At 41.2% G+C, this 27,186-nt stretch overlaps 2 protein-coding genes across 9 annotated transcripts in view; both read left to right on the plus strand.

Moving 5' to 3' along the window:
• Nucleotides 1-8,072, plus strand: part of ZBTB41 (zinc finger and BTB domain containing 41) — a 44,023-nt gene extending 35,951 nt beyond the window's left edge. For 2 of the 3 annotated variants that reach the window (XM_082394306.1, XM_082394307.1), the window contains exon 11: nt 1,520-8,072. In XM_082394306.1, coding sequence (XP_082250432.1) covers nt 1,520-2,175 — 656 coding nt within the window. In that variant the 3' untranslated portion in view covers nt 2,176-8,072. The remainder of the gene's footprint in view (nt 1-1,519) is intronic. The other variant, XM_082394308.1, reaches the window with a different exon arrangement.
• Nucleotides 8,073-13,022: 4,950 nt separating this feature from the next.
• The window catches only part of ASPM (assembly factor for spindle microtubules), a 62,097-nt gene continuing 47,933 nt past the window's right edge, over nt 13,023-27,186 (plus strand). For 3 of the 6 annotated variants that reach the window (XM_082393912.1, XM_082393914.1, XM_082393909.1), the window contains exons 1-3: nt 13,024-13,537; nt 20,978-21,121; nt 21,277-22,765. In XM_082393912.1, the coding sequence (XP_082250038.1) occupies nt 13,241-13,537; nt 20,978-21,121; nt 21,277-22,765 (1,930 nt within the window). In that variant the 5' untranslated portion in view covers nt 13,024-13,240. Of the gene's footprint in view, nt 13,538-20,977; nt 21,122-21,276; nt 22,766-23,633; nt 24,412-27,186 lie in introns of those variants that run through there. The other 3 variants (XM_082393910.1, XM_082393911.1, XM_082393913.1) reach the window with 3 other exon arrangements.

The following is a 27,186-nucleotide window of genomic DNA, read 5'->3' on the forward strand; positions in this document are numbered from 1 at the left end:
TAGTGTTTGTTGAAAAATATACTGGCAGTCTTATTGTTGCTCATTTAAAAGAAATTTCTCTTTAATTCACTGCTTCTTAAGATTTTTCTGTCTTTGATTTTCAGTAGTTTTATTATAGTGTGCCCAGATGTGTTTTGGGCTTGTTTTTTTTTTTTTTCTTTCTTTTTGTATTTTGTAAGATGGGTAGAACTTATTGCATCTATGACTTGTCTTTTATTTAGGAAGATTCTCAGTCAGTTTTTCTTTCAAATACTGTTTTTGACCTATACTCTATTTTCTTTCGGGACTCCAATTATATGTATGTTAGACTGCTCGCTTTGTCTTATGTACCTCTCTCTTGCAAATGGCTTACAATACAAGTTTATGATGTAACAAGTCTGTAGGTGAGAAGTGTAACCCAAGCTAAAACCTCGGTGTTGGTAGGGCTCCATTTCTTTCTGGAGGCTCTAGAGGAGAATCTGTTTCCTGCTCATTTGGGTTATTGGTAGAATCGATTCTTTGAGTTGCAGGACCAGGGCCCAGGTTCTAGTTTTTTAACTGGTTGTAAGCTGAGAGCTTTCTCAGCTTTTAGAGGCTGCCACATTCTGTGGGTCCTAGCCTCCTTCTTCCATTTTCAGAACCAGCAGTTCGGGATTGAGTTCTCTTGTCACAGCTCTCTGACCTTTTCATCTTCAGTTATCACTGCTTTTAAAGACCCACATGATTAGATTGGGCCTACCTGGTTAATCTCCCCACTTCAGGATCTTTAACCTTAATCATATCTGCAGAGACCCTTTCACCATGTAAGGTAACAAAATCATACCTTTCGGGGATTAGCCAACCACCCTGGCTACTGTAGGAGTTTATGTTTCATGTGAAAAAAACAAAAACCAAAAACTGCCGTGTGAGAACCTGACTCCGGAAGAATTGAAAACTGGCCAAGCTTCCTTATTCTTGATCCTCATCAACTCTCCTTATTCTAATGTCAGGCTAGACATTGGTGTTACTACTTCTCATTCTGATCCAAAGAACCAGGTTAATTGAGTTGCTGTTTTAGCTTTTATCCTTCTTGGGTGGGAGGAAATCAAATGCTCTAGTTTACAACTCTTTTAGGGGCTATAGTGGGAATAATAGCAAGCAAGCAATAATGACAACAGCCTAGGTTTATCAAGTACTTACCACGTGCCAGTGTAATGCTAAGCACTATTATTTCATTTTCTCATTCAGTCCTTTCACCAAGTCTGTGAGGTAGGTACTGATATTATTCCATATAACAGGTGAGGAGACTATGCTTAGAAGTTGGGGAGCTTGCTCCAGGTTTGCCTGGTAAATGGTGTAGCTAGAATTCAAACTAAGATCTTTTGGATGTTTGAGCTCATTCTCTTTACCAGTTACTATACCGTCTCCACTTTGTGATAGCATATATTAAGCTTTTATTAAGTTCTTGTAAGTATTCCCATGGAAAATTTGCTACTTAATTAAAATCATTGTCTTACCAAGTGACTGCGTTTTACAGTTAATTTCATTTGTGTTCATACAGGTGAAAAACCATACAAGTGTCAAATTTGCAATCAATCTTTTAGAATTAAGAAAACTTTAACAAAACACTTGGTCATTCATTCTGATGCCCGGCCTTTCAACTGTCAGCACTGTAATGCAACATTTAAGCGGAAAGACAAGCTGAAATACCACATTGACCACGTTCATGGCATCAAGTCACCTGACGATCCTCTCAGTGCTTCTGAGGAGAAGCTTGTATCCTTGCCAGTAGAGTACTCATCCGATGATAAAATCTTTCAAACAGAAACAAAACAGTATATGGACCAGCCCAAAGTTTACCCGTCGGACACCAAGACTATGTTGCAGAGTGTGTCTGCTGAAGTGTGTGTCCCCGTAACGCTGCTTCCAGTCCAGATGCCTGACGCTCAGAGCGACCTGGTGCGTCACACCACCACTCTCCCTCCACCTTCTCACGAGATCCTGTCGCCACAGCCGCCATCCACTGATTACCCACGAGCAGCCGACTTAGCTTTTCTGGAGAAATACACTCTTACTCCTCAGCCTGCAAATATAGTTCATCCAGTCCGACCTGAACAAATGCTAGATCCTAGAGAACAGTCTTACCTTGGAACGTTATTGGGCCTCGATAATGCCACTGCTGTACAAAGTATTTCTAATAGTGAGCATCATTCATGAGTAAACCTAAACATTCCACAGACTTTTTCCGTGGTTACGCGTTAATGGTAGCCTAGAGCTGACAGCTTTTAACTTAGTGGGGCTGCTATTTTTTCATTTTCTCTGGTTTCTCAAGTCCTCAGAACCGTTTCAAATCAAGAAAAATATGTATCTCTGTTTACTGAACATATGAATATTTGGACATATTTTGAGGTATAATATTTGAAATGGACATTTTTGTGATTTTTTTAAAGACTAGTGCTAATTTTTAATGGTTTCTCTAACTTTTCAAAACTATTAGCTGTTAACATTATGAGGGTATTTGTTTTTAGTCATCAGTGGAAATTTTTATTCTTCTTTAGTCTCATTCCTCGTTTCTCCCTTCCCCATCTTCCAAACAAGTGTTAAGGATGATGTAGCTTTTAAGAAAGAATACAAGAGTATATAGTACTGATAATTGCAACTGTTCCTTATCCTAACTAAGGTTTCATTATTATTTCTTCCAGATTTTTAAAAACTGAAATCAGGAATTTGAATTTATAAGAAAGTCTTGGATAGTTCTGTGTTCTTTTTTCATCTGGCCATAATTTCAGTTTATCACTATCCTTTGGTCTTTTGACAAACTCAAAGCCAGAAAGCTAACTAATGCAGGATTAGCTCATTAAAGGAAATGTAGAATTGAAATAATTACCCAAATGATTGGTTTTTACCTGTGCTTCAATTATTATGAATAAGAAATCCAAATACAGGTCTAGGCATTAAATTACACAAGTTAAAAATGTGTTAAAAGCAAAATATGACAGTTTTAACTAGATATTTTTCAAGGTAAGTTCACCTTTTGTATTTTGCCATTTATTTCAGAAACAATAATATATCACAACATATATCTTCGTCTTACTCTGGGAAGGGCAGTTATAACTAATTAATGAAAATTTAATTAACAAGCTACTTTTGGTCTCATTTACCTTTGCTAACTGAAACTCTGGGAAATCGAACCTACAGATTTCATATATGATTGTTAGAAAAGGTGCCAAGCAAACATAAAATTTGTGTCTAATTGAACTTAATGTTTTTTAATTAAAGGGAACCATTATTTGTATACAGATTTACATGTAATCTAGATCTTTATTTTTGCTTTACACATAGCCTAATGTCTGTAATTATCCTTGATTTTTATTTTTGTATGAGACAAAAGTTGAGGACTTGATAAAAGGAAATAGCAGTTAGAGCAAAACCTCACTGATTAAAATTAAATGAGGAAAAAGTCAGTCAGAATTGTAAAATACCTTTAAAGATGTGCACTTTCCATATTTTCAAGTCAGTTTAAACTTAAACTAGGATGTTTCCTAGTAGAGCTGCTTAAAGGGTTAGAGAATAGGCAGGGTTGATTTATTATTAGCATGTCATTTGTATGTAAACTACTGGAAAATAGCAATTTTAAGAGTTTTCTATTTCAGTTTTGTTTACACTCCTAATTGCTTTAAGCACTTTTTTTGTGTAAAGTCTGGCCCAGCCCTTGTGAAAAAAATCACAAATAAAATAATGAAGTTTTAGTGAATAAAATTTAACCACTTAATAATGTGGAAATTTGTTTGCTGAAGCACTTAAGAAATGAAGGTACTTTACAGGAATACTCACCACACTAATGGAAATAAAACAAAAGAAAAAAAATGTTGAGAATTAGGGCAGTTAACCAAAGCAGCTCATATAAGTAATAAAACCAACCTGAGTTTTGCCTCATTTATCAAAGTTTGGTTATAATTATCCTAGGACCGATAGATACTAGTTATGTATTAATTCTTTATAAAGCATTCTTACTTTTGTGTGGAAATGTTATGTCTGGAGTACTTACATGATAGAACTTGACTATATGAGGTACTATTATTCTGTCTTTCAAAATGACTTTAAAAAATACATATCTTTATGATTTTTATCATAAAGACGTATAAGACTTAACTAAAAAACTTAGTATGATGAAAAGATATCATATCTAAAAATGTACCCTGCCTTGCATATAAACCAATGTAGAAAAGTTTGGACTTATAGAAAGGCAAATGGTATATATGTGTATGTGTGTGGTATATTATATGTTTGGTAGCAGAAAAAGAGGGTGTTGCGGTGTTGCATTTTCACATTCAAAAGCATACCTTGCTTTTTGAAGGTATTGACTTTAGGGTTCTTTTAATAATAATCTCCTAATGCTTTAAATATATGATTTGATTGTAGGAATTGGTTTACAGTATAGAACTTTTCTGGAATACATCTCTTATATAAAGTGAAACATAATTATATTTAGTTATTATTGTAGATAACAAACTTGAATAGTAGTTTACTGTTTTATACAATGCTTTCACAGTTATCTCATTTAAACCTCATAACCAGCTCTGAAATAGAAATGACATACTGTATTCCCGTGTTAGAGAGATGAAGAATCTGAGGTTAAGCCTACATCATTAATAAGTGGCAGAGCTACCAATAGGGAAAGAAATGGAGCATTAATGAATGCTTACAAGGTGCCGGGCACTGCGTTTTCTCATGTAATCTTGAAAACAGTCTGGGAGGTAGGTAGTATAATTCTTATGAAGAAATAACCTCAGCGGGTGAACAGACAAACAAATCTGCTGCCTCTAATTTCCAAATTAGAATATAAGAAATTTTACAATTGTGAAAACCTCATGGATTTGAGCAAACTGAATGTATATAAGTTTTTGAAGTTGGCACAAAAAATACGAAATGAGGCCTACTCTTTTCAGTTAACCTTTTGTCACGTTGTGATTTGGAGCATTTTGAACAGATGCTCCATTAACTCTAAAACCCATTAATTCTGTAAATTATATACTTAAACTTTTGAATCTTGCAACTAAGTTTAGCCTCCTGCAGAATTTATTTTATGAGTATAATTTATTGTTTTAAATTAATTTTGTAGTTGATAGCAGTTAGCACTTATTATGTAAATTGAATAATTTATCAAATGTAGAAATTTGTTAACCTAATCCATTTTTACTTAAATGCACCAAAGATTTTTAGTAGGTATTAAAATAGTTTAAAAGAATTTAAATTCTTTGTTGTTTGAATAAATATTTGTCCAAAGAAGCACAGTTGAAGTCCTAGGATTATGGATTTTTTAAAAAAATCATTTGAATACTAAGATTAAGTGTTTGTGTTTATATGTATAAAAATAAGAACAGAAGAAAATACTCTGGGAATAGTCATACTGACAAACCAGTTACAAATAAAAATACTCAGTTTTCCTCAGTTTAATTAATTGAATGTTATCTTTTAAGTGGACACTATTAAATGCTAAAAGTAAGCTTACTTTTTACACTACACTATTAATTAATTTTGCCTTAGAATTTTTTTTAAGACAAGCTGAAGATTTTTTTGTAAGAAACCCCACCTATTTTTTGCAGCCTAAAATGCTATTTAAGATTAGGGTTTGTTCTTCATGCCAGCAAGATTTCACCAACAACTGTGAAGGCAGTGATCTTTGCATACTTTTAAGTAAGTAACTTAGTCATCTGTTGAAGAGGAGTAGCAAAAATAGAGTTTTAAACTGGTGCTTTATTAAGTGACTTAATTTAAAGTGATGGTAGATCATGAAGTAGGTACATTAATAATTTTCTGTCAACCTTAAAATTGTCAAAACATCTTTGAGGAGTGACTCTAAGCTATTAGTTAAGGGCTAACAAGTATTTAAATATCATTCATTGCTTTTCACTCTGTAATTGCAAACGAATTAACAACACCATTCACTGGTGTATGTGTGTAAGTTTGCGTTCTCCTCCTAGCAGATCACTCTGCGGTATCATTGGTGGAAAGTCAGACGTGAAGCATCAGCTAGCTCTTTGACAGTGTCCTTTTATATATGCCCAGTCTTCTCTGGATTGAATGCTTTGTGCCTTTTCAGTGCGCTATACTTGCTTGGAGTTGACTCTGCTGGCCGGACTGTTCTGGTTAATAAATGACTGTGGTTGTTTTGTTGTTGTTATGGGTCTTATGTGTGTGTTGCCTGCTGGTCAGGCAACAGTTTTTTTTAGGTTGCTTTATGTTTTTGTAGGAAAATTGGCACCAAGTACTAGTGTGATTTTTTTTTTTTTTTTTTTAATCTCTACTACTGTGGCCTTTCTAGTTACTGTGAAGCCACTCCTGGGCCTGTCTCTAGATGCTCATTAGAGGAATCTGACAAGTAAAGTAAAAAGAGCAGTGTGTCTGCCTCTCCTCCTCCCATCCCCCACCTTTTCTTGTTAATAATCAGTTACCAAACCACCCAGCTCTACACTGAGCAGCTTCTTTTTTCAGTTTGCCTGAAACTGAGCCAGAGGTGATGGCTTGAGATGGGTCTCATAAAAAGCAGCAACATCCCAACCAACAGACAAATTGAGTTGATGAACTCAGGAAAAATTAGGACTTTTAAAGTCATGTTGGATTATTCTAAGATTCAGTGCCAAATTTAAAATGACTCGAAATGTATTTTTTAATAAGAAACAAAGTAGCATTTCTAAAACTTTTAATAGTGTTATGGTAAATGTTACCATTAGATTGAATAATGGATAATGTGAGAATAATTTTTTGATAATTTCTAGGAACCATAGACAATTCTTTTTAGGTCCCCCCCTTTCTTTTGCACATTCCTCTCAGTAAAGTCTATAGTGGTTTTTGACAGGGGGGATCGTTCCCTTATTTCCTCTAAAATTGTTTCTACTTCAAGGTACTTTTTTCCTGCAATAGTGGCATGTTTTCTGCGCTTCCTCTTTGGAAGTGGCCGTAATAAGGTAGAAGTTACAGCATTAGGTCATGTGGAGGATGAGGGAAAGGTCTGGTAGAGAGAGCGTCTGTACTGTGTTTACTCTTCACCTTTCAACTTGCTGTGCATTGATCTTGAGTCTGTGACTGTTGAAAAATCCCCAATTTAAATTTAGCCTCTGTAGCCATTTATAAAGAGAGAAAATAAGAATTATATTCAGAGACTAGAGGTTATACAAAGATGGATATACGTCTTTTGTTCTGCTTTTTTCCAAATTCTTAGGTAAAGAAGTAGTTTCGGTGCTTGCATTACTGCTGACGATTTTAAAACATTTCTTGAACGAAGAGCATGCACACTTCTCATTGTTATTTCGCCTTGTTGCTTGGTATTCCTGCTTTGTAATTACAAAATTTTTATTCCTTGTAACAATCGGACTTCTCTTATCCCGGTGGACAAAACTGTATTACAACTGATGAGTGCGGCTGCCAAAAAATGAGCACAGAGGTGGGCATTTGGCTGCTCCATGTTGTGTAGGAAGTGTTCTGATTACGGGATTTATGATGTACACTAAAGTGGAAATGCCTTTGAACTTAGTTTTCAGTCTCCAATCCTAAGTTTTCTTTTTAATCATTAGAACTCTTTTAAAAACAATTGCAAAGAAAAATCTAAAATATCAAGATTCATTATTTTGTCAACTGTGTGTAAAGTATCTTGTGAGTTTTATAGATATTTTGACTGTCTCGTGTATCCTGAGTACCAGTGTCTTTATAGAAAAATTCACTTCTCTGTGAAGACTAGGAAGTGTATTGTATATTGAACTAGTTCTATGTGTTGTTTTGATATTTAAAATAAAGTTCTTTGGTCCTAACAAAGCATATCTAGGTTTTATTGAACACATTTTCACATCATGACAATGCAGTGCTCTGCCTGCCTCCTGAAAAATTGAATAAAAAGATCATGAACACATAGAACACCAGTGTCTTGGGGCACAGTTATTAAAATTTTCATTTTTCATAAGCTAGATATCATTTTGAAATATTTTATATGTTAAAATGTATAAATCATTATTTAATGGCTTTTAAGTGGCTAATTAATATGTTTAAATATTAATAGTGGACTATTATGCTTGAAGTAGTCATGCACTGTTTTTCCCCAAGGAGCCTGAAGTGTAGAAAATCCCATGAATGGGCTGGTCCCTGTGACAGAGGGGTCACTCTCGCCACTGCCCCTCATTCCCAGAACTGTACACTCGCCACGGGATGGACCACTGCTAGTCTAAGGCACGAGCTGAGAGACAGGACACACCCGACCTGGCCAACTGTCATCTGCATCTGGCACCATAACAGCCTCCACAGGCAGCTGGTAGAAGACTAGTGAATTCCAAGCCTTCCCACGGGCAGCGGTGTTGTGTGGGACACCTAATTCTCTATTGCTGTGTAACACATTAGACCAAATGTAGTGGCTTGAAACAACAGACATTACCTCACAGGTCTTGTGGGTCAGGAATCGACTGTCTGAGCTGGGTGGCTCTGGCTCAGGGTCTCCCCGGGGGTTGAAGTCAAACTTCATGGGAGCTGCAGTCTCTAGAGGCCATCCTGGGGTTGAAGTCAAACTTCATGTGAGCTGCAGTCTCTAGAGGCCATCCTGGAGCAGGCTTCACCTCCAAGCCCACTTCTGGCCAGAGTTCCTCCCCATACAGCCTCTCTCTACAGGGCTGCCTGGTGATAGATACACAGCTGCTGCCCCCAAGAAAAAATGAAAGAGAGAACACAGGCAGGATTTAAGCTGCAGTCTTTTATAACCTAATCTAGGAAGTGATAGCACATCACATCTGCCACTGCAAGTCCCTAAGTCCACACCACTCAAGGGACACAAATTAAGATTCCCCTCTTGAAGGGAGAAGTGACCAAGAATTTTTAGACACACTTTGAAAACCCCCACAGATTCATTGGTTCTAGAGAAAGCATTCTGTACGTCCATGCATGGATGGTGGGGGCAGGTACAGCAATCTATACTCAGAAAATGCATCTACTCCAGAGAGGAAAATACCACCTCTTCTGTGATAGAAAGGGTTTAATGTAACCCACATGCCACAGGTAACTGGTTGGTCCCTGGGGAGTGGAGTCACACTGGGGGTTCTGCTTGGCCTCTGTTCGCAGGTCAGGCTCTCAGCGGTGGGACATCTGATCAGCCTTGGAAAGAGGGACTTTCGTAGCCCCCATATCTCCAGCCATGGCCAGTGTATACATGGGTTCACCAAGTAAGAATGGGGTCTCTGAGGAAAGAGGTTCTGACATCTAAGCAGGACAGGTTGTCTTGTTTGCCTGATTTTTGAGCTCTTCCTTTGCCTTGGATATTCTATGATGGCATTTACTAGGGACACAAATTTCTTAACTTCCTGTCCCAATTTTTCTTTTTAATTAATTGATTTATTTTTGGCTGTGTTGGGTCTTTGTTGCTGCGCACGGGCTTTCTCTGGTTGTGGCGAGCGGGGGCTGCTCTTTGTTGCGGAGCACGGGCTCTAGGTGCGCAGGCTTCGGTAGCTGTGGCATGCGGACTCCAGAGCGCAGGCTCAGCAGTTGTGGCGCACGGACTTAGTTGCTCCGCAGCATGTGGGATCTTCCCTGACTAGGGCTCAAACCCATGTCCCCTGCATTGGCAGGCGGATTCCTAACCATTGCGCCACCAGGGAATTCCCTCGTCCCTATCTTGAGATGCCCTTTTACATACCTCTCCTCCCCAGACTTACTTGTCACCAAGTTTTCATTTTGCTTTTTCCACACCCTTGACCCGCTGCCCAACCTGTTGACTGTGCCCTTGAGTCAGCAGAGAGCAGAGACGTGCCTTCTCCCTTTTGAAGTGGATTAGATGCACCATCCAAAATTCTGCTCACTGAGTGTTCTCATCTACCCTGAGGGGAGGCTATAGTTTAGCTCTGCTCACATCTGGCCTGCCATACACATCCATCCATAAACCAGGCTTTTTCTTCCTTTATGAAATGGTCAAGGAAATCCCCAATTTCCCCGAGGTATAGACTGAGAGAGGCAGTGTAGGAGGAGGAGATATTACAGGACCCGAGTCGTCTGTGCAGCTTGTGAACTTGGGGCCTGCTCAGCCCTGGGCTGGTGTTCACCACTTTGACTTGATAATGGAATGTTGCTTGTCACATCCAGTTGTTTGGTTCCTTGGATTAGATCCCCGGTCGGCAAACTTCTTTGTAAAGGGCCAGATACTAAGTAGTACAGGCTTTGCAGGCAATATGATTTCTCCTGGAACTATTCGACTCCGCCTTTGTAGTGTGAAAGCAGTCGTAGATAACATGTAAAGGAATGGGTGTCTCTGTGTTCCAGTAAAACTTCAGTGGGGTAAGTCTCAGACCCTCCCAGTTCCTGACAGCTGTTTCTTGCTCTTCAGATTTAATTAGAAAATGTCATCAATATAACGGAACCGTGGAGGGTCTGCCTCTGCTGGTGAGGGAGGTTTGTGGGAATAGGGAGAATTACAAGCTCTCAGCCTTTAAAATTTTGCCCAAATACCATACTCCTTCCCAGGGTCCCCCTCCCTCCCCTTAGCTAGGAGGGCTGGTAGGGTCGAGCATTTAATCAGTGCTGCCACATTTACCAGCAGCCTCGGGATTAGTCCTTGGCCATGTGTTCCCTGAGACCACAGGAAGTGAGGGGCTTCTTCAGGCCTTCCGTCCACACATTCTTGTTCTCAAGATATGTTCTTTTTTTAAAAAAATTTTATAGCTACTTTATTTATTTATTTTTGGCTGTGTTGGGTCTTTGGTTCGTGCGAGGGCTTTCTCTAGTTGCGGCAAGCGGGGGCCACTCTTCATCGCGGTGCGGGGACCGCTCTTCATCGCGGTGCGGGGACCGCTCTTCATCGCGGTGCGCGGGCCTCTCACTATCGCGGCCCCTCCCGTTGCGGGGCACAGGCTCCAGACGCGCAGGCTCAGTAGTTGTGGCTCACGGGCCCAGCTGCTCCGTGGCATGTGGGATCGTCCCAGACCAGGGCCCGAACCCGTGTCCCCTGCATTAGCAGGCAGATTCTCAACCACTGCGCCACCAGGGAAGCCCTCAAGATATGTTCTTAGTGGTGCCCTTGGATGTTCACAGAGTTTCATTTTCTTTTTCCCTACGTATGCTCTCCTGGGTGGTCAGGTGAAACCAGGTGACACTCTACGCTTTATAATCATTTATAAAGTGTTGGCATAGCCACTGTGTGCCCCGGCCACCTGATCTTTGAATAAATTGCCCTTCGTATACACTTCATCTCATGCTGCCACCACAGATAGATAATTTGAGGACTCAGGATGCTACCGCATCCCTTGGATTATCATGATGTGTTTCTCGCTAGCAGGAGTTTATCCCTGTGCTCCTCAAATATGAGCAACTCAATTCAGAATTCTATCTTAAGAGGCAATTTCCTAAGGCCACTATTGCATCAGCCAGGGACACTAAGGAAATAGTTGGCCCTCTCCAATTTAGTGGAATTCAAGGAAGTTTAATAAAGGGACTATTTGCAAAGATGTGACGGGGATGGAGGGAAACAAGCAATAGTGCCATATCCTGGGACTAGTAACACCATGGTGTCCCCACACCCAGATCCCCAGAGACCCATGAGGAGAGGGCACCTCTCCAGCTACTTGTGATTTTAATGTTGAGATGGAGTCAGCCCAAGAGGGGGGGGGGAATGGGGGAAGTACCCTTACCTCCCTCTTTGAGTAAAACAGAAGCTACAGAGTAAAAAAACCTATGGATGTAGCAAATACAGAACACAGGCCAGCATCCCACAGCAAAGAGCAGGCTGGAAAAGGGTGGAGGGTGGAAGTGGAGGGCAAATGAAAAATATCCCGTGCAGTTTATTCTGGATTTTCTAAAACTGTGCGTCAAGGGCATTGCTTTATGAAGAGAGACTGCGAGGGGAGAGCATAGATAAACAAGATGTGTTACTATCATATTAAAAAGCGTTGAAACAAACATGTCAGTGACTTAAGCTTAAGGGCTTATATTTGTAATGTTAATTTGATGAACAACATTCACAGTAGGAAACAATAAATATAAATTAAGTGTATATGAAGGTTATTGTCGTTCACATTACCATTTTGCTAAAAAATTATGGAGTAGTGGAATCCTAAATTAGGATTTTAAGAAACCTCCGTGAACACTTTTGATTAAATATCGTTAAGATAACAGGGTTCAACATCAGGTCAAAATGGGTGTCAGTGAATATAATTTCAGATCCCACCTTCCTCATTTTGGTTTTCCACCCAGGGAGTTTTCTTTTGATATATTTCGCGCACGCGTACACACATCCACACGTTATTTTTTAAAGTCTCCTCCTGTCTTTAGAAGCAGTAGGTGCAGGGGTTGAGAGCAAGACCAGCCGAGCTGCCTGTGTCCCTTTCCTGGCTTTGCCACTTCCTGGCTGGCTGGACACCGGCCTCGCTCATCTGTGAAGCACGAATAATGGCACCTCCCTCACAGGGTTGAAGTGAAGGTTGAGATAAATATGTCCAGGGCTTAAAACAATCCCTGGCAAAGAGTAACATGTAAGCGATAACCATTATTATCAGATGTCTACAATTAAAATGAAAACCGAGAAGTTATTTGTCAAGGGCAATGCCCGTCAAGACGATCGCTTATGAATTTCTGGGAATCTCGGGTTTTGCTTGTTTACCTAGTTTTGCTCCCAGTATCACGGAGCCCCTGCTGGGGTCAGGCACTGACATCAGCACGTTCACACTAACTATACATTTAATTTTCCTCATTTTCTCCCATTTGGGCCCAGGAAGCCTCTGAGGGGAGCTCAGGGTTGTGACCCTGGCCGGGTACACTGGGGGAGGGAAATGACTGTCCCAGCACCGCAATGACTGCTGCATTTACGGTGGAAGTGCTGTGACTCTCTTTCTTTCAAGCAACCTGTTCACAAAACCGAAAGGCGAATTCCGAGTCTGAGCCCTGGGCCTCAGGGGCCGCCGAGACCCCGACGCCACTGTCGCCTCCGCGCGCAGAGCGCCGCGCTGCCGTCGACACGTTTAAATAAGGCGCCGTCTTCTCATTGGCCGGGGCTGCTGCCCGGTGATTGGCCCTGCGCGGAGGTGGGTGGGGCCGGACGCGCCCATTGGTGGAGGCGGGAAGTTTAAACAGAGCAAAGAACCTGCGCTGTTTGCTCCTGTTTCCAGTTTGCGAGTCTGTGTGCCCAGCTTCTTTCCCGGGTCCCGGCGATCGCACGAGAAAGGGGGCGAATTCGCTTCGGTTCCACGCAGCTTCCCAAGAGGACACGGTGGGCGTTCCTGCAGGGGCGGCTCGGAGCAGCCCGTTGGTCCCAGAGGCCGCCATGGCGACCAGGCGTCGGGGGCGCGACAGCTGGGAGCGGAGCCCCCCGGAACCGAGGCCGCGGGCGGGGCCGCGGGGCCCCCGGGCCGAGGAGGAGGCGGCCTCCCCGCCGGTCCTGTCCCTCAGCCACTTCTGCAGGTCGCCCTTCCTCTGCTTCGGGGACGTGCGCCTGGGAGCCTCGCGGACGCTGCCCCTGGCCCTGGACAACCCCAACGAGGAGGTGGCCGCCGTGAAGCTGTCTCGTGGCCCGGCCGCCGAGTGCGGCTTCACCGTCTGGCCGAGCGCCTTCGTGCTGCAGGTAGGAGGGGAGTGGGCCTTCCGCGGTCTCCCCGCCGCGCTCCGGGAGGGGCCTCGGAACGAGCAGCAGCGGACCTGAGGCCTGGAGATAAAGCCAGGTCCTTCCCTCTAACGCTGGGTGAGCACTGGTCCCCGGGGCAGAGCACCTGGGTCGGCGGGGACTCGGGCGGTGACAGCGCGTCCACGCGCCTGCGCGGAGCATCCTTAGAAGCCCTTTCCTAGCTTTCTGTTGCAGAGAAGCGTTTTTCATAGACTTCAGGCCTCGAGAAGACTTGCGGTTCTAGAGTAATGGATGGCACTTTTAAAATTAATATTCTTATCTTTCATCTGTCTCTCTATCCATACATCTATCCATCCACCCATCTGTCTGTATTTAAAACTGCCAGGAGTACTTTAGTTAGAGCAGGGTTTTTTAATTACTTTCCATCAGTCATCTTAAATATCCACTTTAGTTTCCATAGGGAAACTGATTCCACAGTCAGGGTAACTACTATTCCGGTGAACTTTGTTTTGGCCAAACGTCTATAGCAACAAAACCAAAAACACTTCCTCAGTGTTGTTTTCAACAAGTATGAACACTTTATTATTTTAATCGTTTTTTTTGTTTGTTTGCTGTAGTGTAGTTTTACCGGTGATTCAAATTTAATTTTATGACTGTTGTTTCAAGAACTTCCTGGGTAGCTTTTCTTCATTGCATTGGCCAGAGTAATGCTCCCATTCCTGTCACCAAAATCTAGAGAATTTACTTTCTTTTTCTGATTTCTGTGGTCTTTCCATTGATTAGAATCTCTGAAAGGGTGAAAAGAAAAAAAAAATAGCTGAGGGAGTCTCACTCCTTATGTAAATAACCGCTTCCTAAGGCAGTGAGAAGAGGCTTTAATCTGAGGTCTGTTGCCTTGTGCATAAGCAGTGGTTCAGCTACACTTAAGAACCTGCCCGTTCTCTCTAGTTTATAAATGTTTGCTTTTCTTTTCGTGAAAAGATATATACTTTTTTCTATCTACATAATACTTCTACTTGTTCTTTTTTGTTTTGTGGAACTAAAGTTTTTGGGTTTTGTTTTTTTAGAATTACACTTTTTATACTGTAAAAGTTAACTGTTCTTATCTTTTAAACCATCTGTTTATGATGTTTTATGGTTTCTGCTTTAAAACAAAACTTGTCTTTTATTAGCTGTTGATTTCCCTCAGCTTCAGGTCTGGGTGTGCTGATTCCACTCAACCCACCAAACCACTAAGATAATACATACAAACATAATGTTACCTTTTACAAATTCTTTTAAACTCTGTTGCCTTATTTAATCCTTACACCACACTCATGGAGTCCTTATCCACATTTGCAGATAAGGCAACACTATCAAAGGGTTTGTGTGCAGTGGGTCAGGGTAGGCAGCTCAGTTCACTCTTCTGAGTCTTCTGTGTCTCTATTTTCTCATCTCTTAGTTGAAAGTAATGCCAACTGCAGCTGTGCATGGTGCTCAAATGAGAGAAAGCTTTAAGCAAAAGTCTGGACTCTGTGTCCTGAATAAATGTTCTCTTCCTGATTTTTCATGAGGAAATATGCTCAGAGGGTGGAAATATCTATGCATGGTTTTATTCTTAGCAGTTGACAGAGCTGGGATTCCCATCTAGGTCTTATAATTTTAAATCCCATGCACTTTCCCTTGTATTGATTTATAGACATGAGACATGGTTCCTTCCTAAGGACATATGTTAGGAGGTTGAGGGAAAAATTCTAAGAACAAGAAGAAGCTACATCAAACAGCTATCAAGGAGGATGGGATGGTTTGAGGAGACTGGACATCAGAATCACCTGGAGGGCTGGTTAAAATACTTTTGGGTCCCCACCCTCAGACTTTCTGATTCCATATGTGTAGAGCAGGACGAGAACTTGCATTTCTAAGAAGTTTCCGGGTGATGCCTCTGCTACAGGTCCAGGGACCACATTTTGAGAAGCACTGTAGTGGGAAATAAATATTAGAACATCCCTTATCTAAAACACACCCCACACCTCCAGTGAATTAGCATGTCACGGTCTGACTAAGCAGCACTTCTCTGAGGTGCCTGCAACCACTTGCATCAGATTTGTCCGGACTGCTTGTTAAATGAGGGAGATTTCTACTCACCACTCCACACTTACTAACGTGACTTTCTGGGGGTAAATACAGAAAACTCCATTTTAAACAAGGTCTTATGTATGCAGATGGCATCTCAAGAACCACTAGGTAAAGTGTTATACTTGCCAAAGAATGACAGAAATTCACAATTAGTATAAAAATAAGTCTACCATACAATATATCTAGGCCTGAAGCGGAGCGAAGACCAGGAGACTGTCATTTGGGATATTTTTGTAGAGCAGATTTATTGGGGCCTATCCAAGGAAGACTTTTTTTATAAATTTATTTATTTATTTATATTTATTTATTTATTTTTGGCTGTGTTGGGTCTTCGTTTCTGTGCGAGGGCTTTCTCTAGCTGTGGCAAGCGGGGGCCACTCTTCATCGCTGTGCGCGGGCCTCTCACTGTCGGGGCCTCTCTTGTTGAGGAGCACAGGCTCCAGACGCACAGGCTCAGTAGTTGTGGCTCACGGGCCCAGTTGCTCCGCGGCATGTGGGATCCTCCCAGACCAGGGCTCAAACCCGTGTCCCCTGCATTGGCAGGCAGATTCTCAACCACTGCGCCACCAGGGAAGCCCCAGGAAAACTTTTTTAAATGATCTCTTGGGTTTCTTTTAATCTCCTAGTCATTCTTTCTAAAACTTCAATAATACTGGTGTGTTAGAATCTGCATAGGACTGCTGTAATGTAGGGGGTTTGTCATTTGGGTCTAGGTCTTCATAATGACATTCAGTTAAAATCACCAGCCATCCTACTGAATGGGATTAAGCTACGTGGTGTTTCCATCCTGATTGCACGTTACCTCAGTGGTGAGCTTTAAAAAAACCACGGGTACCAGGACCCCGCTTCAGCATCACTCCTGGGGAGGACATAGAGGAGGGTCGGGGCATTTTTACTTTTTACAAACCCCTCAAGTGATCTCTGTAACCAGGGTTATGAACAACTCAACTGGATGGTTTAACTGACTCATTGGTGCCAGTTCTGGAAATAGGAGCTTTTGCTCTGCAAACGAGTAGAGGCTAACATGAGGCCGCTCGCATTTCTTCAAGAAAATAAGCCACCTGTCTATTGTGCAATGAGTTTGATGCTAATTTGATGTGACTGGGAGACTGGCAAGGCAGCCCCAAACCTGACTCTTCCCTCCTCCTCCTTCACAGCCAGGCTTCTCAGACAGTTATGGTCATTGCACTTACGGCCACAAGGGGGCGGGCCAGATCCATTTAATAACAAGGCAGCTTCAGTTGTCACTGGCTGCAACTACCGTTTTCTGATCTGTCACTAATAAAAAGTTTGTAAACAAAGACCACAGACTCTTAGGACTAGATGGAATTATGAGAGATCATCTTGTTTATTGATTGTCAACATTTTTTAAATCTTCTCCCAAAGGAGGGAGATGCAGCCCACTTTTTTTATTGTAATTCTGACTTTCTGCTGTCTTTCAGAATCTAGATAAAATAGTAAGATTCTTACCTCAGACACATGGCAATGCTTCTGTTCAAAAAATTAACAGTGATGCATATCCAAGAATGGCATTACTGAAGGTAATAGAGGCATATTTAAAAGAAAGTAGTATGACAGATCTGTTCCCTCATTTGTTTGAGTTACCTAAGAAATTTTTTTAAAGGGTGGAGTTGGGGGGCGGGGGAGACCAAATAAAGATTTCCAAAAGGGAAAAATTAAAATGCTTTATGTTTTATCTCAGTTTTTACACCTCTGAGGGTATTTGTCTCCATAAAAGGTGAAGTTTTGTAGCTAGACTATCACTGCAGTCCAAAAAGCATGTATCAGTTATAAATCCCTTGACATATTTTTCAGAACTGACTCGCTCTCACTGTCTCAGTCTATGGATTGTTACAGATTACCAAAGGGCTTCCTCTTGGGCAGGTGGATGGAGGAGGAGGAGGCATGGAAAAGGAAAAGGGGGTGAGCACTCTGACCATCTCCCTCCCAATGTGCTCTCCTCCTGGGTTAGCTGACTAACCTTTCAACTAAGGATAAAAAGACTAGCACTTCATTTTGGTATGCCTTAAAGAAAATAGGCAGACAAGCAAAACAAAACAAAACCTCTGCAGCCACAAAATGTACACCTAAGTGATGCTGTTTATGATGTTCAAATCTGTTAAAGAGATTACATATATACGATAGTCCTCTGCTTCTCTCTCCAACCTCATGTATCGCAGGTCATTTGCCTTCCCACTAACGTTAAGCCGCACTGGTCCTCAGTCTGTTTCTAGGGCTACACTAAGCAGTTTCTTATTTCAGGGCTGTGTACATGCTGGCACGTTCTGCTGAATTGCTCCTCCCTTAGCTCTGTCTGTCCAGCTCATTCTTATCCTTTGTCTTAGCTTAAATATTAATATTATACTCTCTGATCACCCAGTTAGAGATTATAGGTCCCTTCACTATGGCTCTCTCAAACCTTTTTTTTTGTTTCATTGATAACAGTATTGGGGACTTGTATTTTTGTATTTATCTTTTCACTTAGATTTTGTAATTTCTTTTATTGAGAAGAATATAGTGTCCATGAGGCCAGAGACCATGTCTGCTTTTCATTCATTCAATAATTTTGTCACTTAAATATTTAATGTATGGCCATCCTGTGTCAGGCACTATGTATGCCATTAGGCACTCAATAACTATTTGTTAAGTAACAGTAACTCTTTAGAAGGGACACCCCCTTTTCAAATTTTCTATATATAAATTGAGAAGCAAATAATAAGAGTTCACACTCTTGAATTTATCCTAAACAGATAATTTCATTTGAATCTCAGTAAGAACAAAATTTGATAGATATGCCCATTAAGTAAGTTGTACAGGCAGACCTTGGAGATATTGTGGGTTCAGTTTCAGACCCCTGCAATAGAGTGAAAATCACAGTAAAGCGAGTCACATGAATGTTTTGGTTTCCCAGTGCATATAAAAGCTATGTTTACACTATACTGTAATCTATTAAGTGTGCAATAGCATCATGTCTAAAAAGACAATATACATATCTTAAGTTAAAAAGACTACTACTGAAAGATGCTAACAATCTGGGCCTTCAGCAAACTAATCTTTTTGCTCATGGAGGGTTTGCCTCGATGTTGATGCTGCTGACTGATGAGGCTGGTGGCTGCTGAAGGCTGGGGTCGCCGTGGCAGTTTCTTCAAACAAGACAACAGTGAAGTTTGCTGCATTGATTGACTCTTCCTTTCATGAACAATTTCTCTGTAGCCTGCGATGCTGTTTCTTTTTTGTTTTTTTTTTTAATCAGTCATCAATTTTACACACATCACTGTATATATGTCAATCCCAATCGCCCAATTCAGCACACCACCATCCCCACCCCACCGCAGTTTTCCCCCTTGGTGTCCATACGTTTGTTCTCTACATCTGTGTCTCAACATCAAAGATCACAGAGCACCAGAACACATATTATAATGAAAAAGTTTGAAATATTGCAAGAATTACCAAAATGTGCTACAGAGACACAAAGTGAGCAAATGCTGTGGGAAAAATGGCACCAATAGACTTGCTCAATGAGGGATTGCCACAAACCTTCAATTTGTTAAAAAAAAAAAAAAAATACAATATCTACGAAGCAAAATAAAGAAAAATAAAACAAGGTATGGCTGTATATGACAAAAAAAGAAAGAACATTCACTGACCTAATGATTTCTATATGCGGAGCACACATCACACAACCAGAAACATCCTAGCCTGGAGCCAGAATAATCTAGCCTACCACAGATGTGCTGTTAAACATTAATTTAACAAAGTGATGAGTTGAAATTTAGTGAAATGAGACAAAAGCCCATTTAAGCTCTAAATTTGGGGGATCTTCCAACCCTAACCTTGGCTTGTAATCCCCCTTCCTTTTATTAGAGTTGTGTGAGTCTGATCTGACAAAGGGTAACAACAGGTGGGTTGAAGATGGTGTGTGTGGTCTCTGGGCCTGAGATTTTTCCAGTTTATCCATCTACTAAGGCCTTCAAAGCTCTGAAAGTGAGTCTCGGACACTCACCTAATTATTGATACTAAGTTGTTGAGAAGCTCAGGAATTCTGCAAGGCCAGACAAGGGGGAGGCTAGCCTTCACCAGAGTTTTTCTTGTGATTTTATTCTTGTTGTTTTTGCTGTAGCTGGTCACTTAACTGATTTAGCATAACTCAACAAGAAAGAGCCAAAGATATTCATTCAGTATCGTGAAACTGGAGTATGCTTCTACTGGGCCCATGGCCAAGCATAGGGAAGGGAATAAAAGACAGATATCAAAGTAAGGACTTTTATTATATGTCAGGCAAGCTTGGTACTAAAAACAGGCACCTATATAACTAAACTCTAGGAGTATGAGTTCTAAGAAGCCCAGGTACTGTGAAGAGGACAGGAGAATTGCTTTTTCTGTCCAGGGGAAAAGCTGTAAAGGTCTGACCTTCTCTGTGAGGCTGATACCGGTTCAGCTCTACCATTTCTTGTCTGTCAGGTTGTGTGATCGTGGGTCCTAATGTTGGTAGCTGGTCTACCATCTCTCCTCCCTTCTGGCATTACCGTAATACAACTTCTGCAGTAAAACTTCTATTTTAATTTGTCTAAATACATGCATACATACATACAAACAAACAAAACTTGTCTTTTTTTCCCCCTGAAAAACAACAAACACAGAGTTTGTTTTGTCATGTGAGGGTTTTGCATTTGGCAAATTCCTGCCAGGCTGTAGGGTGTAGATGTTAAGGTTTAAACTCTGGACTCAGAATGCCTGGGTTCTAATTACTAGCAGTATGACTTTGGCAAAATACTTAAAGCTTTCTGGACCTTGATTACTTCATCTGTAAAACGTGCATCATCACAGTGTCTGCTTCCTAGGGATGTGAGAATTTGACTAGTTATGTTAGATACCTGAAACTATGCTTGGAACGAAGTAAGTATTTAACAAATATCAATTATGATAATATGGACTTTAGAGAAGTGGAGAGCAAGGAATTTAGCTGATCATCTTTACATTTCTTTTTGAAAAAGTCTTTCTAATGTAAGGTCATTATATTTGAAATAGAAGTTCTGTACATATTCTAAAGAAGTGGAAATATGTGATTAAATTTTTAAAAACCACTGAGTGATTATTATAATTTTATTTTGTTGTGAACCTTGTTATTACTAGTAACTTTTTTCCTTATAATGAAACGAGATAGGGTAGGAAAATATATTTGATTTCTAAATGTTGTTAGGGTATAGAGTGTTGGTGAGTAACAATTAGTAATTGTCTACTGTATTCTAAGTTACATATAATATATTTTGGTTATTATACATCACTACAGTTATAGTCATTTAAAATGTATTCTTTTGATTATAGCCTAAAGAAAAAATTGTTATTTCTATTACCTGGACACCATTAAAAGGAGGCCGAGTAAGAGAGATTGTGACATTTCTTGTAAATGATGTTCTGAAACACCAAGCTATATTACTAGGAAATGCAGAAGAGCCGAAAAAGAAAAAGGTACTAAGTTTTCATCATTCTGTAATTTACTCTAGGAAAATAATAATATGTAAAAATTATTTTGTTAACAGTCTTGAGGTAGCATACATAATTTTGCTTAAAGGTACTATTCAATAGTTATCAACTTAATCTGTATGTTTTGCTTATTTTTGCAGAGGAGTCTTTGGGATACCATTAATAAAAAGAAAGTATCAGCCTCTTCAGGTCATAACCAGAAGATTTCAAATATTCAAAATGTAAATAAAACATTTAACATTTCCTCAAAATTTGACAGAGTTAGGAGCCCACTACAAGCACGTGAGAATCTGGCTACGAACGAAAGCTGTTCCCCAACAGAAAACAATTCTTTAATCCTTGAAGAAAATAAAATACCCATATCACCTATCAGTCCCACTTTCCAAGAGTGCCATGGGGAGACCTGCTTGCCAGTTTCTGTCCGTCGATCTACTACCTACACATCCCTTCCTACATCTGAAAATAGGGAACTATTAAAAGTAGAAGGTGCCAACGTTGTAAAAGATTTTCATTTTAATGAGACAGTCATAAGTGAAACTTCCTTGGACTCCATAAATAATGACCAAATTGAAGAGAACAGTAAACTTATCCTTACCCCAAACTATTCTTCAACGTTGAACATCACACAAAGCCAAGGAAATTTTCTAAGTCCAGATTCCTTTGTGAATAATAGCCGTGCAGCTAATAATGAACGAGAGTTAATGATGTGTCTTTCACCAGATATGTGTGTGAAAGGTAATTCAAGGCCTGTGATTTTGGAGTCAAAAAGTGTATGTGAAATTTATCGGACAATTTTAAGTCCAGATTCTTTCATAAATGATAATTATGGACTAAATCAGGATCTAGAATCAGAGTCAATTAATCCAATTCTATCCCCAAATCAATTTTTAAAAGATAATATGGCATACATATGTGTATCTCAGCAAACATGTAAATTGTCACCATTATCAAATGTAAATTCTCAGGCCTCACAACATTCTCAGGAGGGGAGAAGAAATGAAGTTTTACCTTGTATTCCTGAATGTCAGGGTTCAAAATCTCCAAAAGCTACTTTTGAAGAATCCAAAGCTTTAGAAATGAAGTCAAATTATTATACTTTTAAGAAACAGAAACAGCCTAAATTTTCTGCAGTTCAGGATGTTTCTGGTCACAGCCACGATAAACCTCTTAAGAGACGCCCAATACTTTCTGCCACTGTTACTAAAAGAAAGCCCACTTGTGCCAGAGAAAACCAAACGGAGGCTAATAAACCGAAGGCAAAAAGATGTCTCAGTGTTGTAGTGGGTGAGTGTGAAAAAGAAACAGATGATCACAAAGAGAAAGATGATTTTCATTCTTTTCTTCCAGCTAGAGATTTAATACTGAGTAGACCAAAGAGTTGTAAAAATGTGATAACTCCTCCCTCAAAGGTAGCTTTAGTTGCTCGTAAAAGAAAGAGTGAGGGAAACACAGAAGATGCAAATTTGAAGGTTACAGTTACAGAATACACAGAAGTACAAGAAATCAAAAGGATCCATTATTCTCCTGTGGAGTCCAAAACATCAACTGTTAAAAACACAAAAAAAGTGATAACCTCCACCTTGAAACGTATTAGCAACAAAGAGAAATTAAAGCTGAAGAAGAAAACTGGTGAGTCTTGTTAATAAAATCTTTAATGAAAGTATACCTGTGCAGGGCATATTTTCTGTTTCTTTTGGTTTAGTAAATTGCTATCGATATGTTTGAATTTACTTGTACTTTTCATTTACCAATTTGCTTAGTGGAAGATGGAGCAAACGTAGTGCAGGGCTGAATTCTGCAGTCACTGTGATCTCGTTCTTTTTTAAACTTTTAACGTTTTGTTCATCATGATTTTTCTGCATTAATTTTGATTTTTAAAAAATATTGCATTAAAATACTTGACTGAGTTTTTTGGCCCCCGCCTCAAGTGTAGTACTTTACGTGCCTCACCTTGGTGCAGGCCCTGATGGGAGGACCCAGTGGATGCCTGGCCCCATCACACCACCTGGGGGGATGCAGAGGAGGCCTTTCCACTCCCTGTGCTCCGGGGGCATCATTCTGCTCAGCCTTTACTCGGCCGTTATTTAGGAATGAAGACAGGGCACCTGAGCTCCTCATTCCTCTGGGGAAAACCTCACCATTCCTTCCCTAGTGCTCACAGCCGTACTACCACTGTCTGCCTTGAAAACTGTTAGGACCAATCCCATCATGACCTTTTAACCCCAATTCCCTCAGATGCCCATCAAGGTCCCCACAGGGAAACAAACCACACAGGTTATTTAACAGGTAATTTAAAAGAGCTCTAGGACTCCTAGGAAATATCACACCCCTGTATTTTATCTCATTTTTCTTTGCACACCGCCTAACTGGAACCATCTTCACTCCTTCTCCGCAGCTCTTTACAGGGTCTGTGCCCTGTGGTCTCACTGCCCTTTCTTAGCATCTGTCCCCACGCTGAGCCTGGCCCTCCCCTGAGAACACTGCTTTCCTGCAACCCTCTCCAGCACTGGCTGTCTTCTCTCCTGCTCCTCTGACCTTGAGTACCTCGGTGGGACAATGGACCACCCGCCGTCTCTTATCTGCTTCCAGACTACTGCTTCTCCTTTCTTCCTTAAAAACAAACGAAAAGAAAGCAAACAGCAACAAACAGCTTGAAGTTCGTTTTTCATACTATCCCATCCAGAGTTCTCCTTGTTACAGTGAGAGATAACTCGAGATTTTTTACATTTGGCTCACGAGACCTTCTCCAAAACTACTACTTTACGATGATTCTTTATGATTTCAAGATCCTTGTAGGAGAGCCTTCCAGTATCCTGGCTTGTTAGTTCCAGCCTACTTAGGCCACACTGTCCTAAAGGCATCTCCCTCGCTATGATCTCAGCATTTTCTCTAGAAACCCAACTAATCCAGCCCCATTTCCCCAGCCCTCACCTCATTATATCCTCACTTCCTTACTTATTCAGCTTGGACTCCACAGTTCCTCATAACCCCTTTGTTCACCTCTCTTACATTCATTGTACTTGTCTGGCAAATTCCAATCCGAGTCCAACTCTGCCTGCTCTGTGCCTGAACCTTGCTGGTTGGTCTTTAAATTCATGACCACTAAGCGCTGTGGAGCCCGTAGCTTTTCTTGGCTCTATCTTCCTGGCTTATTGACTTGATCCCTTTGCTACAGGCTATCTCATCCCTCCCTTTTTCTCGAGCACCGCCTTCCTCCGCTCGGGATGGATGACAGCAGTGAACATTTACTGACTGCATTCTCCGCGGCCCCAGTTGTAAGTGCTTTGCTATTACCTCCTCTCATACCTACCTACAGCAATCATACTGAGTAGATGTTGTCATGAATCCATGTTTAAGATGAGGACACCTACGCATCCAGAGGCCGAGTACTTTGCCTAAGGTCACGGGTGGTGAGTGGTCGGGCTGGGGGACCACCTGGGCGGGAGGCTCTGGAGCTGGTCCTCTGCTCCTCACCCACGCTGCCAACCTGCTCCCTGCCTCACTGAGGGGAACTTCCGCAGCATCTACCACCCTGCTGTGTTTTCATCCGCTGCGCCCTTCCCTCCTGTTACAGCCTGAAAGGTCTGCATGCCCAGTGAGGCCGGGCTCTACCGGCACCAAAAGCCCGGACACCCTCTACACGGACGTTGCTTTAGCAGCTGCCTTCTCTCTCCCACATCTCCAGTGTTTTACTCCCTCCTGGGTCATTTCTGATTAACACACAAATGTGCCATTCTTACCTCCAACTCCTAAAGAAACAGAAAGACTTTTTACTGATACCACTTACTCGTTCAGGCCCTGCTCCTTTCTTCTGCTTTCTTTTAAGCAAAACTCTTGGAAAGAACCTAGGTATTCACTTTGTGATAGTTCACTGAGTTCTGTATACTTTCCTGGGTAAACATTATGCTTGAATTAAAAGGTGCTTTCTAAGGTAAAAAAAAATCACTTTGAAGGTTGCTTATGTTAGCTGTTTCCAATTCCTCTCCTATTTGTTGAAACCACTTCAACCAGATTTTGACGACTCTACTAAAACTTTTCCTGTCAAGGTCATTAACACATCCACACTTTGAGTCCAGTGGTTACTTCTCAGTCTTCATCTTGAACTATTAGGCAGACTGATGCTTTGAGTCTCTTTCTTCTCGAAATGCTTTACCCTGCCATCCCCACTTCCTCCTGGTGCTTTTCCCGCGGCACTGGCTGCTTCTCAGGTTTCTCTGTGGAGCCCTCTGTGTCTCTCCAGCCTCTCAACCCTGGAGTACACGAAGACTTAGTCACTGAACCTTTTTCATACTTTCACTCACTCCCTTAACGATCTCAGGCCATCTCACAGCTTTCAGTACTCTCTATACATGGAGGCCTCTCAATTTTATATCTTTGGGATGGACCTCTACTCTGTAGACTCATTTATCCAACATCTCATATTTCTACGTGACTGCCTAATGAGCATCTTTAATTTGTCCAGAACCAGCCCTTTGCTATCCCCACTCCTGTGACACGTGTACCTGCTGTATCACTCCCAACACAGCACTTCTGTTCTGACCTCCTCTCATTTCAGGCCCCACACCTTGGGATTGTCCCTAAGTGTGTTTCTCTCCTACCCTTTCTCTATAGATGCACACAGTCTGCCTGATTCCAAATTCAGTCCATCAACAAACCCTATCTTCTGTTCCTTCCAAGTATCAATACATTCAGGATTGGATCACTTCTCCCATTTCTGATGGCACCATCCGAGCCTGTCTGTGACACTGCAAGCCCCCTAACAGATCTTGCTTTCACCCTTGCCTTCTCTGGAGTCTATTTTCCACTTAGCAACCAGGGCGATACTTTTCAAATATTTGTTAAGTGGATTCTAACATTGTCCGTTTCTATGCCCCTGACGACCTTTCATCTCACCAGAAGCCAAGTTCTTACAATGATGATGCACAAGGCCCTGTAAGGTCTGTGTTGCCCGATCTCCTCCCAACCTCCGTCGTTCCTCTCTGTCCTTCTTGCTTCTGTCACCCTGGCTTCCTTGTTATCCTTGACCCTTCAACATTCTCTTCCCTCAGGGTATTAGCTGTTAATTGTCCCCTCTATATAGAATGACTTCCTTCTCTAAGTCCCTTATATCAACCTCAAAAGGGCCAGTAACTTGCCCAAGGTCACAAAATCTCCTAAAATAGAGCCACGGTTTAAACTCAGGTCTCCCTGTCTACAGCGTATGTGTTCTACCACATCTTTCTATCCTACTGTGATTTAAGTAAGAGAGCGGGTAGACATGAGGTTTTTATTTTGGGCACTGACCAAGGATGACAGTGTTGGAGATCCACCAGCCTCAAACTTGTGATGTGCCAGTTAGCTCGAGGCACTTGCTGTCCAGTACGTGGCTTTACCTGCTTCCTGCCTCAGAACCTTCAGTGGACCTCTGCTGTCACCAGATGATTTCCAAGCTCCTTATTCTGTCACTTAAGATTGTCTTCATGTGACCTCCCTTTATCCAGCCTGCTGTCTTATTATTCAACAACATTCTAGCCATGCTACTCTTGCCGTTCCGTCCACGTATCCTCTTTTGTTGTTGTTCTTAACGTCTCTCATCATACATAATTATAATAAAAAATTGTTTCTTATTATGTGGGAGCTTTTCAGATTTGCTCTCATGACAACTTTCAAATACACAGCGCAGTCTTGTCCAGCCTCCCCACTGGACATCACACCCCCAGGACTTACTTTATAACTGGAAGTTGGTAACTTTTGACCCCCTCACCCATTTCACCACCACCCCCAGCCCCATCTCTGGCAACCACCAATCTGTTCTCTGTATCTGTGAGTTTGTTTTTTGTTTTTGTGTTTCCGTCAGATGCCATCAGAGATCATATGGTATTTGTCTTTCTCTGACTTATTTCACTCAGCATAAGGCCTTCAGGATCCATCCATGTTGTTGAAAATGGCAAGATTTCATTCTTTCTTGTGGCTGATTAATATTTCATGGCATATGTATGCAGCATCGATGACCACTTAGGTTGTTTTCACCTTGGCTGTTGTAAATGATGCTGCTGTGAACACGTGTCTTT

This window comes from Balaenoptera borealis (assembly GCF_965194805.1).
Source record: "Balaenoptera borealis genome assembly, chromosome: 1".
NCBI classification, from domain to species: Eukaryota; Metazoa; Chordata; class Mammalia; order Artiodactyla; family Balaenopteridae; genus Balaenoptera; species Balaenoptera borealis.